This window comes from Ahaetulla prasina, chromosome 1, assembly GCF_028640845.1.
Source record: "Ahaetulla prasina isolate Xishuangbanna chromosome 1, ASM2864084v1, whole genome shotgun sequence".
In the NCBI taxonomy this organism is placed as follows: domain Eukaryota; kingdom Metazoa; phylum Chordata; class Lepidosauria; order Squamata; family Colubridae; genus Ahaetulla; species Ahaetulla prasina.
In genome coordinates, this window is record NC_080539.1 from 217,745,169 (window position 1) to 217,762,000 (window position 16,832).

A 16,832-nucleotide genomic window follows, 5' to 3' on the forward strand; every position below is an offset into this window, starting at 1 on the left:
GACAAAAAATGAACCATAGCAAAAGTCTCCTCTTGTGACTACAAACTATATTATCAGCTGTAGGAAACCAAGCAGCTATTCAAGAAGGGAGTGGGATTCAAGAACTGTTACATAAGGAAACGGGAGCTTTACTTCAGAGGCATAAAACATGAAGTTTAAGGACTACAAATGGCTTGAATATGATCTCCAGGTAGCATCTTTCAAGGTTGCCACCAAATTATGGCAGAAAAATATTAAATACATTGGGAGTAATCATGCCCTGTGTTTTAATTGAAATCATGTTAATTTAACATAAATTAAAGAAGAAATGATATAAACTTTATAATGATCCTGGCTTACAGGCCACTAAAAGGACCTTTATTTAGTCATTTATTTCAGTTAATGGGAACTCTCAAACAAAACTGCCTAAAGGCAGTGATCAACAACGATTACCACTAATGAAATTAGAATTGTATAAACACTTTTAAAGCATATTATAAGAACATGCTACAAGTTATTTATAAGAAATGAATTTATTGAATTACCTTAGCTAAGAACCGATTTAACTGGCTTGATTTACTGTGCATGATTTGGGACAGAAACCCAAGAGAGTTGTGTGATTTGTTATAAGAGATGTAAGCTTTATGAGACTATCTGCGTACACCTATTACTGTCAAATATAACACAAATTGAAAAGGCACAACAAGAAGTACTGCTAATATAATAATAGAATGGAAAATAAAGCTTTATTTATTGATCTTCCTTCATATAACAAGATGGGAGTTGACTAAAAACTTGTAATTCTTTCATTGGTGGTGCCCCTCTTGGAAAATATCATCCCAAGAGATCCCTCTTTCATACTTTTTTCAGTACCAAGGGAAAGAACTTTTTATTTCCTGACATTTTAGTCCTTTCAGAAACTTTACACTATTTAATTTTGCTGCTGGTTTTATGTGAAGTATATGTGCTGTGCTGTGGTATTTCTTGCTTCTTGTTTTAGTTCTAGTGCAAGTTCATGGTTTAACTAATTTAACATTCCTTCTAATCTACAGTATTCAGAAAATTTCTGAATAGGTAATCTAAAGGTATTATCTAAAGGTGTAATCATTAACTAAAAGGGCCCTTGGTGGCGCAGCGGTGGGAATCCAGTATTGCAGGCAAACTCTGTCCACAGCCGGGAGATCAATCCTGAAGGGGCTCAAGGTTTTTTTTTGTTTTTTGTTTATTTACATTTATATCCCGCCCTTCTCTGAAGACTCAGGACGGCTTACAGTGTATAAGGCAATAGTCTCATTCTATTTGTATATTTACAAAGTCAACTTATTGCCCCCCCAACAATCTGGGTCCTCATTTTACCTACCTTATAAAGGATGGAAGGCTGAGTCAACCTCGGGCCGGGCTTGAACCTGCAGTAATTGCAGGCTATTGTGTTCTAATAACAGGCTACTAACAGCCTGAGCTATTACAGCCTGAGCTATTATAAAGTTGACTCAGCTTTCCATTCTTCCAACATTGGTAAAATGTGGACTCAGATTGTTGGAAGCAGCAATATGCTAACTCCGTAAACTGCTCAGAGAGTACTGCAAAGCACTATGAAGTGGTATATAACTCTGAGACCTATTGCTATTGCTAAATGTTAACAATATTTAGTGTTTCTGGTTAGAAAAATTGGCAAGCGGGGGGGGGGAACAGGAGAATTATAGAAGGGTTCAAAATTATACCTGGTGCAAAGAGAGTAAACAGGAAAAATATTTTCTCTTTAATTAGACTTGAATCTGAAGTTAAGTCGTGAAGTTAGATTGTGAGAGATATAAAAGGAGTGCCTTGTTCATAGTTCCCCAGTCCCCAAGGTGTCAGAAATAACAATATGCCTGCCAAGATATGTCTGCTTCTCACTTATTTTTATTTTTAAAATAATACATGGGAAACTAACATGCTACCAAGAAAGCCCTAGGCCTCGCATATATCACAGAGACAATTTCATGAAGGATATATTCATGATATAAAAAGAGTGAAGATCCCCCAATAAATAGCTATGGGATGGAGTTGCTTACACATAGAAGACCAGCCTGGACAAGTTTTAAAGGGATGAAGCAAATTAATGGAGAATAAAGTACCAATATCATGGTAACATCTGTATGAGATATTTCTCATACTAATAAAGGGAATAGCAGATACCAAAACAATGGATAAATGCAGATTGTCTTGCCTTCATGCAAAATGCAAGAACCTCCTTTCCGCTGCAAAGGAATACAACAACACACACATACAAGGAAATGGAAGAGAGTTTTGGCAACTACCTATAAATTTCCCTATCTGAAAGTACAATATTTGCTAGAATTTGCTAGAATTCTTGTGTGGCAACTCTAACTTTCCTTCTAATCCTTCTGTTCACCAGGATTCTTTTGTTTTATTCCTTGGGTTAAATCAAATTACAGTAGACTGTAAGGAGATGAATTGGCAATTTAGATTGTCAAAAATGAATGAATAATGCCAGGAGTTTTGACTGGATTACCATTATTTTCAATAAAATTAATAGGATTGTTTTCCAATCATGTTTTTAATAAATTACCCCCTTTTGGCTCAGGAAAATTACACTCTGGCTGCAACTTTTGGAGGTTTACAAGGACTACACCAAGATCCTGAAATAAAGCTCAAATAGCTGCCAATCTGTATCACTAACTCATACAGATTTCCTGTTTCAAAACAGTCTGAGTCCCAGTGAACTGACAGCTTCATGCTGTTCCTTTCAGACTGTTTAGTTTTCCACCCAGGGAGGGTTTCAAAGGGGCACATGCCCCTTTGATGCTCAATTTAATCAATGGAAAATTTCCTCCTGTAGCTAAAATTGCAATCTTTTTGCAGCCACTCAAGGGCAAAGGTAACGTGACACTGTTAAACTGAATTTGCTAATTATGTCCTGCTAAAGATGATTCCCTTTGTACCTAGAAGTTCGGACATTTATTATTTGCCTGAGAGATGGCTAAGAGATTTGTGCATAAGCCGAACTCTCTCTGGTAAATGTCTGAGGCATGCCACACAATATAGTTTGGTAATATACTGTACTTTGCTGGGCAGAAGATGGGAGAAGATGGAGATAAAGCAATGTTTGTCGTCTTTCAGAAGCTGACAAAAAGTTGCAAATGTGATCTGTATTTTCTGCTTCTGCTCATATTATTTAATTATGCTTAAAAAGGCTATAGTCCTTGTCAGTGAGTAAGCCCAAATTAAGTTAGACTCACATTTAATATTGCAATGAATAGGATGGGATGGGATGGGATGGGATGGGATGGGATGGGATAGAATAGAATAGAATAGAATAGAATAGAATAGAATAGAATAGAATAGAATAGATTGGCCAAGTGTGATTGGACACACAAGGAATTTGTCTTTGGTGCATAAGCTCTCAGTGTACATAAAAAGAAAAAAAATACATTCATCAAGAATCATAAGGTTTTCTTCTGCGCATGCGTGTAATGGTGGCGGCGGCGTTCTGAGGCTCGTGAGGGCAGCGGCCGGTGCTCCCGGCCGTGATGCCGCTGTGCCGCTTGCCGGGCTGCATGGACTTCGGCCCCAGGTCGATCAACATGCCGGCAGCCGAGAGCGAGGTCTTTGGACCTCGGTGGTCTCTCGGCTGCCGAGAGCGGGGTCGGAGTCCTGGGTGACCAGTGGATGATGGCGGCGGCCATTTTGGGGTTGGGGCGGCCGTCCCGGACTGGCTTGGAGATCCCCGGCCGTGAGCAGAATGCTGGCGGCAGTGTGGTGGGCCGTCCGGGCCGGAGTTTTGGAGGGCCCGAAGATCGGCCGTTTCTCCCCCCCCCCAGCTGACTTTCGGGCATGTTTAGCCCCTGCCGCAGTTTCCAGCAGCGGCAAGATCTTGGGCCGCATTTCCATCGACCGGTGAGTCAGCGGATGGCGGCGGCCATCTCGGGGTGGGGTAGCCGCCCGGACAGGCCCTGGTTTGATCCCTGGCCGCGCATAATGTTGGCGGCAGTGTGGGGGGCCGGGCGGGCTTGGGGTCTGGAGGGCCCAAGATCGCCATTTCCAGCTGACTCTTGGCTAGGCCTAGCCTGCGCCGTAACATCTATCAACGGCCTAGGCTTTTTTTTCATCACTGGCGGCATGCTCAGGATTTCCACCTGCGGCAGGCTGGATCATGAACTTAACATAGATCCAGCGTGAATAATGGCGGCCATAGGAACGGCGGCGGCAGTGACAACATTAGCGGCAACGGTATTATGTATGGCTTTCCATCTGACCACCGAACTGTACGAGCCCCTTCCTCAGGACGGAGTGAGTCCGGGTCTCCGAGGGACTTTATGTCATCTTAGCGGTCAGCAACCGAGGAGGATATTATTGTACCAACTATTAGGAGGGAGGCCATTGGATTTGGCCGGACCTCTGGTCCCCTTGGCTGTTTCCTGGATCATCTGGACTTGGGCCGGTTATGTTCCCCGGATTTCAACGGATTGTGGGTTTGACATTTCAGCCCCCTTTCTTCGTCTGTGATGAGGACAGGGACGAAGTGGCTAAGTCTGCGGGCCTAGAACTTGCTTAACATCTATGCCGGCTTGGGATGTACACCTTCTGCTGTCTTGAACTTGACATTCTCATGAGATATTCGTCCACCGACCTATTACAACTGCGGGGTTCCCCCGCCTCGCAGGAATGGCCCTCCAAGTTATCGAGGGCCTACCTCAACGAAGGGTTTTGGGACCCAGAGAGGTGGCATGCTGCTAAGAAGAATGTATGGGGTTTTTTAAATAGATTTTTAAAAAAGGGTTTTTTAAAGGGGGGGAGGGATAAGACGGATGGGGGGGAGAACCCGTCGGGGAGGGATCCAGCCCCGGTGCCAGTTCGCGGCATTACTACATCTGGTCTGAAGGCAGGGGGGGAGGGGTTTGTTCCAGGACTAGAGGGTGGTTCAATCTGTACGGTAAGTGGGAGAGGCAGATATGGCGGAGGGGGGGGCCGTATCGAGTTTGGGGAGCACGTGCGCGATGTCTAAAAGCGATCACGTGCTCCGGCCCCTTAGTCCCTACCCGTTCCTCGGGCGGCCGTGATCCTCAGAGCCTGGATCTTCGGCTGATGTTATGTAATGCCCGGTCCGTGGTAAATAAAGCCCCCTTGATCTGTGATCTTATTCAGGGGGAGTCCGCGGACCTTATGGGCATTACGGAGACCTGGTTGGGGCCTGAGGGGGGGGTGCCCCTCGTTGAACTATGCCCCCCAGGTTTCCGAGCATTCCATCAGCCGAGGGCCCAGGGTAGGGGTGGAGGGGTGGCGGTTGTCATTAAGGAAGATCTAGAGCCGAGGGAGGCCACTGTTCCTCAGATTGCCGGCTGTGAATCCCTTTATGTGAGGTGGGGCCATAGGAATCAGTTGGGCTTGTTGATCACGTACCTGGCTCCTTGCTGCGTGACCACAGCCCTGCCCGAGCTGCTGGAGTTATTTGCCACTGTGGCAGTTGAGACCCCCAGACTTATAGTTATGGGGGATTTCAACTTGCCATCAGTTGGCTTATCATCGACTGCAGCTCGGGAGTTCCAGGCTTCCATGACGGCCTTGGACCTGATACGAGTAAATGATGGCCCTACGCACATGGGGGGAGGCACGCTGGACCTGATTTATATCTCTGGTCAGTGGTTAAATGATCTGATACTAGACGATTTAGTAACAGAACCAATGTCATGGTCTGATCATTTTCTCCTTCGCCTAGACTTCCGAACCGCCGCCCACCATCGCAGGGAGACGGAGCCTCTACGTTGGTTCCGTCCCAGGCGCCTGATGGACCCTGAGAGGTTCCTGACGGAGCTTGGGCCATTCCCTGAGGATCTGGCCCGCGGCACGACTGAGGAACTAGTTGCGGCCTGGGAACAGGCCGCGGCTGGGGCCTTGGACCGTGTCGTGCCTTTGCGGCCTCTGACCCGGCGCAGATCTCGACCGGCCCCTTGGTTCTCCGAGGGGCTGAGAGAGATGAAACGCCGGAGAAGACGCCTAGAGAGGACTTGAGGTCCAGCCGTTCGGTTGATTGGACACTAGTTAGGTCCTATTCTAGGACCTACCTAGTGGCAATGAGGGAGGCGAGGCGCTCCTATGCCTCCACCCTCATTGCGTCGGCAGATAACCGCCCGGCCGCCCTGTTTCGGGTGACCCGCTCTCTCCTTCATCAGGAGGTGCGGGATGACCCATTGCAGGGACGTGCCGAGGAGTTTAGTGGTTATCTATACGACAAAATCGCTCAGCTCCGGGATGGTCTGGACCGAAATTGGGATGATCCAAGCGAGGGAGAGGAGGCACGTCTTGTAGAGCCTATTTGTGATGGGTTCGACCCTGTGTCTCCCGAGGACGTGGAGAGGTTGTTGGGAGGCTCCGCCACTACATGTTTATTGGATCCGTGTCCGTCCTGGCTGGTGCTGGCTACTCAGGAGGTGACACGAGGCTGGCTCCAGAGGATTATAAATGCTTCTTTGTTGGAAGGGGTTTTCCCTGCCGCCTTGAAAGAGGCGGTGGTGAGACCCCTCCTTAAGAAGCCCTCTTTGGACCCGCTATTTTGGGAAACTATCGTTAGTCTCCAACCTTCGCTTTGTTGCGAAGGTTGTAGAGAGTGCTGTGGCGCCAGCTACCCCAATACCTGGAAGAATCCTATCTAGACCTGCTCCAGTCCGGCTTCCGACCCGGTTACAGCACGGAGACAGCTTTGGTCGCATTGGTGGATGATCTCTGGAGGGCCAGGGACAGGGGTTATTCCTCTGCCCTGGTCCTATTAGACCTCTCAGCGGCTTTTGATACCATCGACCATGGTATCTGCTGCGCCGGCTGGGGGATTGGGAGTGGGAGGCACCGTTTATCGGTGGTTCTCCTCCTATCTCTCCGACCGGTCGCAGACGGTGTTGACAGGGGGGCAGAGGTCGAACGCAGGGGCCCTCACTTGTGGGGTGCCGCAGGGGTCGATTCTCTCGACCCTACTGTTCAACATCTACATGAAGCCGCTGGGTGAGATCATCAGTGGCTTTGGGGTGAAGTACCATCAGTACGCTGATGACACTCAGCTGTACTTCTCCACCCCAGGTCACCCCAATGAAGTTGTCAAGTGCTGTCCCGGTGCTTGGAAGCCGACGGGTCTGGATGGGGAGAAACAGGCTCAAGCTCAATCCTCCAAGACAGAGTGGCTGGGGATGCCGGCACCCGGATTCAGCCAGCTCCAGCCGCAGCTGACTGTTGGAGGCGAGTTATTGGCCCCAAAGGATAGGGTGCGCAACTTAGGTGTCCTCCTGGATGAGCGGCTGTCGTTTGAAGACCATTTGACGGCCGCTCCAGGGGGCCTTCCACCAGGTCCGCCTGGTTCGCAGTTGCGCCTTCCTTGATCGGGATGCCTTGTGCACAGTCACTCATGCACTCGTTACCTCTCGCTGGATTATTGTAATGCTCTCACATGGGGCTCCTTAAGGTGCACCAAGGCTTCAGCTAGTCCAGAATGCAGCTGCTGGGTGATAGAGGGAGGGTCTCGTACCTCCCATGTAACACCCTCCTGCGCAGACTGCACTGGCTGCCTGTCGCCGGGTGCACTTTAAGGTTTTGGTTATGACCTTTAAAGCGCCCATGGCTTAGGGCCTGGGTACTACGGGACCGCCTACTGTTACCATATGCCTCCCACCGACCCGCACGCCTCACAGAGAGGGACTTCTCAGGGTGCCGTCCGCCAAGCAATGTCGGCTGGCGGCCCCAGGAAGGTCCTTCTCTGTGGGGGCTCCCACACTCTGGAACGAACTTCCCCCGGGCTTACGCCAAATACCTGACCTTCGGACCTTTCGCCGCGAACTGAAGACGCATCTTTTTATTCGCGCGGGGCTGGCTTAAATTTTATGGATTGTATAGTTTTATTATTAATTTTAAACGGGGTTTTAATTTCTATATATTTTAAAATTTTAGGCAAAGTATAATAAGTTTTTTAATTTTGCATTTTATAGATTATTGTCTTGTCTGTTTTTATCTGCCTGTACACCGCCCTGAGTCCTTTGGGAGAAGGGCGGTATAAAAATCAAATAAATGAATAAATGAAATGAAATAAGATACAACACTTAGTGATAGTCATAGTTACTAATAAGCAATCAAATCATACTAGGAAACAAAACAATATAGATCGTAAAGATACAAACAACAAGGTTATATAATAAATGGGAGGAGATAGGTAATAGGAAGGATGAGAATAATAATAATAATAATAATAATAATAATAATAATAATAATAATAATAATAATAATAATAATAATAATAATAATAATAGGAAGAAGAAGAAGAAGAAGAGAAACATGCTCTGGCAGATTATGTGAAAGACAGTGTTGAACCAGCTTTGATGGAGGTCAACAAGAGGAAGCTGCTAAAAGTATGGCAAACCAAGTATCAATATAGGAAAACAGCGATGCAAGCTCGAGCTGACAGCTGGTATAACAAAGCACTGCATGGACAGTTCCTTGAAAAGATCCAAGGAAAAGTAGATAAGGAAAAGACCTGGTTATGGCTGACCAACGGAACATTGAAGAAAGAAACAGAAGGCCTAATTCTTGCATCCCAAGAACAAGCCATTAGAACAAATGTAATCAAAGCCAGAATAGAAAAATCTGCTGATGATCCCAAATGCAGACTCTGCAAAGAAGCAGATGAAACCATTGATCACATACTGAGCTGTTGTAAGACAATAGCTCAGACCGACTACAAACAACGTCACAACACAGTCGCTCAGATGGTCCACTGGAACTTGTGTCACAACTACCATCTGCCTGTAGCAAAGAACTGGTGGGATCATAAGCCTGAAAAAGTGATTGAAAATGAGCATGCAAAACTACTGTGGGATTTCCGAATACAGACTGATAAAGTTTTGGAACACAATACCCCGGATATCACGATTGTGGAAAAGAAAAAAGTGTGGATAGTCGACATTGCTATACCTGGTGACAGCAGAATTGATGAGAAACAACTTGAAAAAGTCACCAGATATCAAGATTTGAGAATCGAATTGCAGAGACTCTGACATAAACCAGTGCAGGTGGTTCCAGTGGTACTCGGCACACTGGGAGCTGTGCCTAAAGACCTAGGCAAGCACTTAAAAGCAATTGGCTCTGACAAGATCACCATTGGTCAGCTGCAGAAGGCCACCTTACTGGGATCTGCTCGCATAATTCGCCGATACATCACGCAGTCCTAAACGCTTGGGAAATGTTCGACTAGTGATCTGTGATACAAAATCCAGCATAATTATCTCGTTTGCTGTGTATACTGTCATTTTGTGTAAATAATAATAATAATAATAACAACAACAACAACAACAACAATAATAATAATAATACGCAAATACAATGTTTTCTAAACTTTTTACAGGAAAAGGTGCTTCCATAGATGGGTTTCATATTGGCCAGATAAAGGAGGGATTGAGAAAAAGGGAGAACCTACTGCTGTGTTATTTGCCTGATAAGAGATTTGTTTAAAAATCTGTAAGGAGACTCCAATCATTGTTTCACTGCCATATCTTTTTCAGGCATCGGAACTTTACTTTTCCTCATTGCACATGCTCAAGATCCACCTGCTGGGATAAATTTTGAAGGTACCCTGAGAAAAGGGGGCAGGAAGAATTACTGCCTCATGTTCGTTGAGCAGAAATGGCTTCTGTTTATAGAAACACTTCACTGCATTCTATCCTGTGTTAGATGCAAATGCATAATATGACATTTGCTACTGTTCTATAAGGTTTAAGAAGCAATCAGAAAAAAAATATATGATCCAGGCGGAGATTCGGTGTATGGAAACTGAGAGGAGAGAGAATAAAAACTAAGATTTTTTGAGGCCTGTTTAAAAGCTGCATTCCCTAATGGAAAGATTAATTTCCGTGGTACAGTACCAGCTCTAGGCAGAGGTCATAATTTATATACTGCTTACCATATGTCTTGGCCCAACTGTGTGCTATAGAGTATCATTAGAATATACAGTCTGACCCAGAAAATGGTGAGATTTGACTGATGCACAGGAGAAGCAGTTTGGAAACAGCTTCCCTGAAGATACCATTTGGTAAAAGTGTTTTTTCATCTTTTAAGACGGTAAATCGGGGTGTCCAAACTGGGTAACTTTAAGAGTTGTGGACTTCAGCTCCCAGAATTCCTCAGCCAGCAAAGCAAAGCTGGCTGAGGAATACTGGGAGTTGAAGTCCACAAGTCTTAAAGTTGCCAAGTTTGGACACCCCTGCTGTAAATTAAGGGAAGGTTCCAAGCTCTGGCTTTGAAGGAAACATTTGACAGAGTGCTGAAGAAGAATTTTTTACATTATCCAATCTTCAAGGAATAAAAGGCTGATAACAAGTTACTTACCACATAACTTTTCTCAAGGAGAAAGAATTATACGATCTAATGAGAAGCCACAACACATTGCCTTAATGTTTTGCCTCTGGCAGTCATGAAGGGTAACCTTCCTAACATTCCTATGGGAGACCAGAGCTACTCTTCAGCTCAAGTGAGGTGTAGACTCATATTCTACATCTGGCTCTTCTCAGTAGAAGCCTTTCTGCCTCTCATATTCCATTGGTAACTCATAGATCAGGAAGATTGAATGTATTTATACTTCTTTTTTCACTGATAGATCACATACAGCTGTTACTCTTAATGCTGGTGCTATAGCTTTTTGAGTCCACCAAATGGCATTTCAAGAATCAGGTCAGAGATCTTAAGTGATTTAGATCCTGAATTTTTAACAGGATACTACCAGTGGTGGGTTTAATTTTTTTTTACTACCGATTCTGTGGGCGTGGCTTGGTGGGTATGGCTTGGTGGGCATGGCAGGGGAAGGATACTGCAAAATCCCCACTTCCTCCCGATCAGCTGGGACTTGGGACTTGGGAGGCAGAGAATAGATGGGGGCAGGGCCAGTCAGAATTTTTACTACCGGTTCTCCGAACTACTCAAAATTTCAACTACTGGTTCTCCAGAACTGGTCAGAACCTGCTGAAACCCATCTCTGGATACTACTAAGAAGTCTTTTATTATTGTTTATTACAATACATACTGTACTTAGTTTTGACTGGCCAGTGAATATAATAAAAAAAATACATAGATTGATTAATTATCTAAAGCAGGGATAGTCAATCTTTTTATACCTAACGCCCACTTTTGTATCTCTGTTAGTAGTAAAGTTTTCTAACTGCCCCACGGTTCCACGGTAATGCACTGTGTATCGTCATCTGCGCATGCCTCTTGCACATCATGGATTGGGTTTGGAGGGGGGGGCGCCGGCTACCAGCTCTGCTTGTCTGTTACAGCTGGGTGGTGTGGGGGGAGATGCGGGAGCTATTCTGGGATGAGGCTCTTTTGTTTGCAGTCGCACTATAGCGTCATTTAGTTTCACTTAGGTAACGTGAACTAAACTTATGCCCGGGCGATACAAATAGTATATTTTCAGAAATTTAAATTGTCACGGGGAATTTTATGAAAACCGAATGAAAATGTTTTTAAATAATGCTATGAATTTTTTTTAAAAAGTCAATTAAATTAAAAAAAAGGAAAGTGCTTCAGTATCGGACAAAACCCCTACTGCCCACCATGAAAGCTGGAATGCCCACTAGTGGACAGTAGGGACCAGGTTGACTACCACTGATCTAAAGTATAAAACTAAGCCGTTGACATGTGAATGCTACAAACCATATTCACAAACTTGCATGAATAGACACTTCCTTCAAAAACTGTATCCGATTGCAGCTCATGATGAATATAGTTGCTCAGAATCTGGTGAGTTGTCTCACCAGCAAGGTAACTAGTATTTAGCGAAGAAAATGTCTCCCTCTACATACTTTCTCTCTAGATTCTTTTTGAACAGAATAATTAAAACTTACCCATTTTCTTCATATCTGAGACTGGAAACAAAGCCCACTGATTCCACATCTGTTTGATAGCCAATACTATTCTTCCATCTTCTATAATTTTTGCGTGTTAAATATCCCCTGAAAGCTAAGCAAGCATTAGCAAAAAAGAGGATTAAAAATGGAGCAGCATTATCTGACATTTTGCAACAGACAAAATACTCTTTGTTCAACTTCTAGAAGGAAACAAATTCAGATTTGATTCAGTTCTGCAGCCTCTGGCTGCAATCACCCTCCAGACCACAAAGTTTACTGACCATTACAAATGAATGGCATTGCCAAAGGTCTGATCTGAGAACAGCTACAGATGGATTTTGTCAGCAAGCTATTTTTGTGGAGAAAACTGAATCACCATTTATTTGACTCATCCTAAGCATCTGCTGGGCAAATATTTTTATTTTATCTGTTTTAATACACTTTCATCCTTTTTTTTTTCTTCAAAGAATTCTAGAATATTCATGAATTTAAATCCTGAGTAGTTAAGGGCTTATCTCTCTATATTATAAAGCACAAAGTATCTCACCTGCCTCACTTTAGCAGGTGATGTTGGAGCTAAGAACAGCCATTGATATGACCTCTAACTAATTCCAAGCACTCATATTTCAGGAGTTGTAGAAACACAGAATAGGAGCAACTGACTTTCTGTTCTCCAGAAGTTTTGAGCTTTAGCATCTACCATCTCTTGTCCATAGAGCTGAAGGAATTGTGGAAATAGACGACAATTCGATATCAAAGGATCCAGAGGATATCAGGTCACCTACTATTATCTATTATTATAGAGATGGCTCTGAACAATACCTCAGGAGGCCAAGTAAGATCACATGAAGAAAGTCAGTACTGAAGAGAGTGCTATTTTTTCAGGCTAATAAAGAATTTACATGATTCTCCTTACTGTTTTTCTAAACATATAAGCTAATGTCAGAAGTAAAGCAATACAAACCTGCCTAGATATCAAAGATTCTGTGCAGGAAGATTTTTATCCTTAATAGTGTTCATATAGATGAGAAGTAATTTCTACGGAATATGTTTTCAAAATATCTTGCTAATATTGATGGGAGAGCCAGTTTGGTGTAGTGGTTAAGGCATCAAGCTAGAAACCAGGAGACGGTGAGTTTTAGCCTCAGACACAAAGCAAGCTGGGTAGCCTTGGGCCACTCATTCATTCGCAAGTCTTGGGAAACAAGCAAGAACAAACCACTTTCAAAAAACCTTGTCAAGAAAACTTCAGGGATTTGTCCAGGCACTTAGCAGTTAAAAATAAAATAAAATAATAAAATAAAATAAAATATAAAATAAATAAAATATAAAATAAATAAAATAAAATAAAATTCATGCCCTAATATCTCATGACCCAATATGTCAAGAACTGAGCTCCAATCACTCAGATTAAGACTATGCCCTTCTTTCAAGACTGATCTGTGAGAATTAACTTGGTTGAGGATTCATCCAGAAAGGATGGATGATGGAAATAGAAAAATGGAAAAAAATGGAAAAAAAGTGGGCCATTTATCTTACAGAACAGAACAGAACAGAACAGAACAGAACAGAATAACAGAGTTGGAAGGACCTTGGAGGACTTCTAGTCCAACCCCCTGCTTAGGCAGAATCTTCCCATTCTGCCATACAATAAACAATGTTCCAGTGAGCGATAGGCCAGACATATTATTTTTGGAAAGAACAAATAGGTAAGAGATGATTGGACAACTAAAATGCTTTTCTTTATTCCCTTTAACAAAGAGATATAAAACCGGCTGGTTAGTTTTATGTTGATATTTCAGAGAGAATCATAAAATGTCTTTTAAGTACTTTGAAAACAATGGAATAATTACCAAAAATCAGCATGGATTCATCTGTCTTGATAGAATAATCTTCTTTTTCAAAAATAAGTTAACTTCTTTAATATATGATGGAATATATATTATATTTTGATTTGGCAAAGTACTTCATGACTTTCTAATTTCTAATTAAACATGAGGCTGGATGGCATGGCAATTAAGTGGATACAAAACTGTTTCAAAAATTATATATCTGTTGCTCATTAGCGGTATGCAATGAAATTCAGTCCGGGGTTCTTTATTTTTCATTTTTATTAATGACAAGTGGGAAGAAGTAGAGGGAATGCTTATTCAGTTTGCATATGATACAACACTGGGTGGGGCACTGGTGTAGCTAATTCCTTGGAAGACAAAAACAACATTAAAAATGATTTTAATAAAGAAATAGTTTATAAAACAGCATGAGCTTTAACAAATAAATAGAGAATTATGCATTACAAACAGGAATGGGAGTCCCTGGACTGGCAATACTCTTGTGAAAATGATATTGCGCTGCACATAAAAAGGCATTTGGGCTTCCATCTCATGATTCTGGTCACTGTCTTGATTTTTCTTTATCCCCTACCATGGGCACTCTTATTTGTATAGGGCAGCAGGCCCATATCTTTATGGGAACGAATTACACTGGCAATTCCAGGAGGCACTAAGGACCAACTTCTGAGTGGAGCAACCTTTATTTTCTTCTAATGCAGGGCTGTCAAACTCAAGGCACACAGGGTGCTTAGATCTGGCCCATGGCGCTGCCCTGGAAACAGTGAACAAGCAATCCGTGATGCCTCTGCAAGCAAAAATGGAGCTTGGGAGGGCCATGCGCAGCCCTCAGAGGCTCCATTTTTGGCCGTGACAACCTCCTGCAGCCCTCTGCCAGAGAAAATGGAGCCCAGGTGGGCATCCAGGCTCCATTTTCACTGATAGAGGGCTGCAGGAGATAGTTGCAGCCAAAAACGGAACCCAGGCAGGACGAGTGACTTCAATCCCCCCACCCTATGAGGTCAAACACAACTCTGATGTGGCCCTCAGTGAAATTGAGTTTGACATCCCTGTTCTAATGCATATTTTCTTTAGACCAACAAGAGTTCTTGACAGTCTGTTTCTGGATGACTATTTAAAATCCTGTTTTTGAGATTGGGACTAGAGAATGATAAAGAATTACCATCTTTGGCATACTGCAGCACATATCAAATACTCATTAGACGCCTGTATTTTTCTGCATTCTAACAATGGAACATAATCCTCAAACCTATTTGTGTGATAAAATTTTGTTTTTAGTTTCTCTTAAGCAATAGGTAAAACTTATTTCATTTGTTAAAACTTTTAATAAAACAGAGTTGCACCTCTTATTATATTACTATCACTTGCCTTCTTTGCTTTCTGTTTTATCTTTTTATTGTTGTAGTCTTTATAAAATGACTCAAAGATTATTTGATCAAAGAGATTTTATTTTTAAATGAAGGAATCAAATATTTGGAAATAATAACTTAACTGAACACCAATAGACCATTAATGTGTTTTTAAAAGCTAAGGCACATCTATGTTTTAGGAAAATTTATCAATATTCCTAAATATAATATAAAAGTTTTTAAAAGCTGCCTTCTGAATTGAATGGGGGTATTTTCAACTCTCTTAAAAGATTCCTCAAATTCTTTAAATGGATATACTGTAGAAACTCATCCATTTAGAGAAATTGTAAAGCGACTTCATACTTTGCAGATCTCATAGTCAACACAACAATTCTTGGCTAATTCAACACATCTGGAAGACACCAAGATGGGAATCCTGCAGATAATGGGATGGGAGGGAGAAGGGGGAACATGATCATCATTGACTTCATAGCTATTACTTTGTTGGTACTATATGGAGCAATGCAACAAACTTGATTTCCAGAATGCAAAATAAACTAAATGGAATTAAAATTAATCACCTAAATGTTTTAATACTAAAAAAGTGTAAAAATATGATTGCGTTGCAAGAACTAGGGATGAGAAACGAAGAGAATTAAGCATCTGGTGTACTTTATCTTCCTGATTAAAATAGTTGAACTAAAGAGAACAATGTTTTTGCTACTATGATCTGCACTTTAAAAAAAGATTGAGGGGCTAATGACCTTGGGATATATGATAATGATATGGTACCTGGAGAGAGTAGGTCCATTTTTTAACCTGGGTTTGTTTTTTTCCATTGTAAGAGAAGTAGAAATTTTCCCCACTGCTTAGCTTTGGAGGAAAAGTTAAGCAGTACATAAGCTAAAGCAATGATGGGTTCATATAATTTATCCTGGGGGCCTATCTGATTTCACAACTTAAATAAATCCAATTAAATTTCAAATTATATCAGTTTTCCAAACTCAACTCAACAATAAACTTATTTCTCACGTACTCTGGGTTTCCACATTTATTAAAATATTTCTATCCCACCTTTCAACTCTGCTGTGGAGCCCCCAAGGCAGCTAACATGGAAGCCTTCCCCCCCCCATTTATTTCCCCCCCCCCTTCCGCGTTTTATCAATGTCTGTTTAACTGCTCGCCTAGCCACTTGTGTATTTGAGAATCTATTTATTTTCAAAATGCAAATGCAGCCTATCTCTAAAGACTGCTTTGCTGGAAAATAAACAACCTGAACAAGACTTTCTATCCAGCCGCGATCTCTTGCTGTCAAAACCATTCAAAGAATATTCTGAATTCTGAATGTAGCCTCCTCCGCCCCACAATTAAAATGAGCAGGCTAATCCTGGAAGAATTATTCAGGCAAAGCACTCCCTCTTCCCCCCACCCCTTTCCCTTCGCACAGTATAAAGTAATGATAAGGTCATTTACAAAAGAAACTACTGCTTTTGAAATGGTGACTTGTAGACAAGAGGACTGCCTGGAAGTGGGCCATAGATAACACTGAAGGATGCATTCTCCTCTCAGACATCAACAGCACCAGTCTTTGGAACAGATTCTGATGGAGAAAGGGTCCAATAAGGTTAATACCCCTACTTTGATCTCTGTCAAGGCAAGAATTAATTTACATTTCAGATGAAAAAGGTTGACAGCATGAAAAGGCATCTTGTTTCTGGTATGTGAATGTGCTGTAATAGATTGGGAATTCTGAAAGGAAGTTCTGAGGAAGCTAAAGG

At 42.6% G+C, this 16,832-nt stretch overlaps 1 protein-coding gene across 1 annotated transcript in view; it reads right to left on the bottom strand.

Annotated features, from left to right (window-relative positions):
- MYO3B (myosin IIIB) overlaps positions 1–16,832 on the bottom strand; it is a 284,495-nt gene that overhangs the window by 67,274 nt on the left and 200,389 nt on the right. The window contains exon 28 of the mRNA XM_058190849.1: positions 11,853–11,967. Coding sequence (XP_058046832.1) covers positions 11,853–11,967 — 115 coding nt within the window. The remainder of the gene's footprint in view (positions 1–11,852; positions 11,968–16,832) is intronic.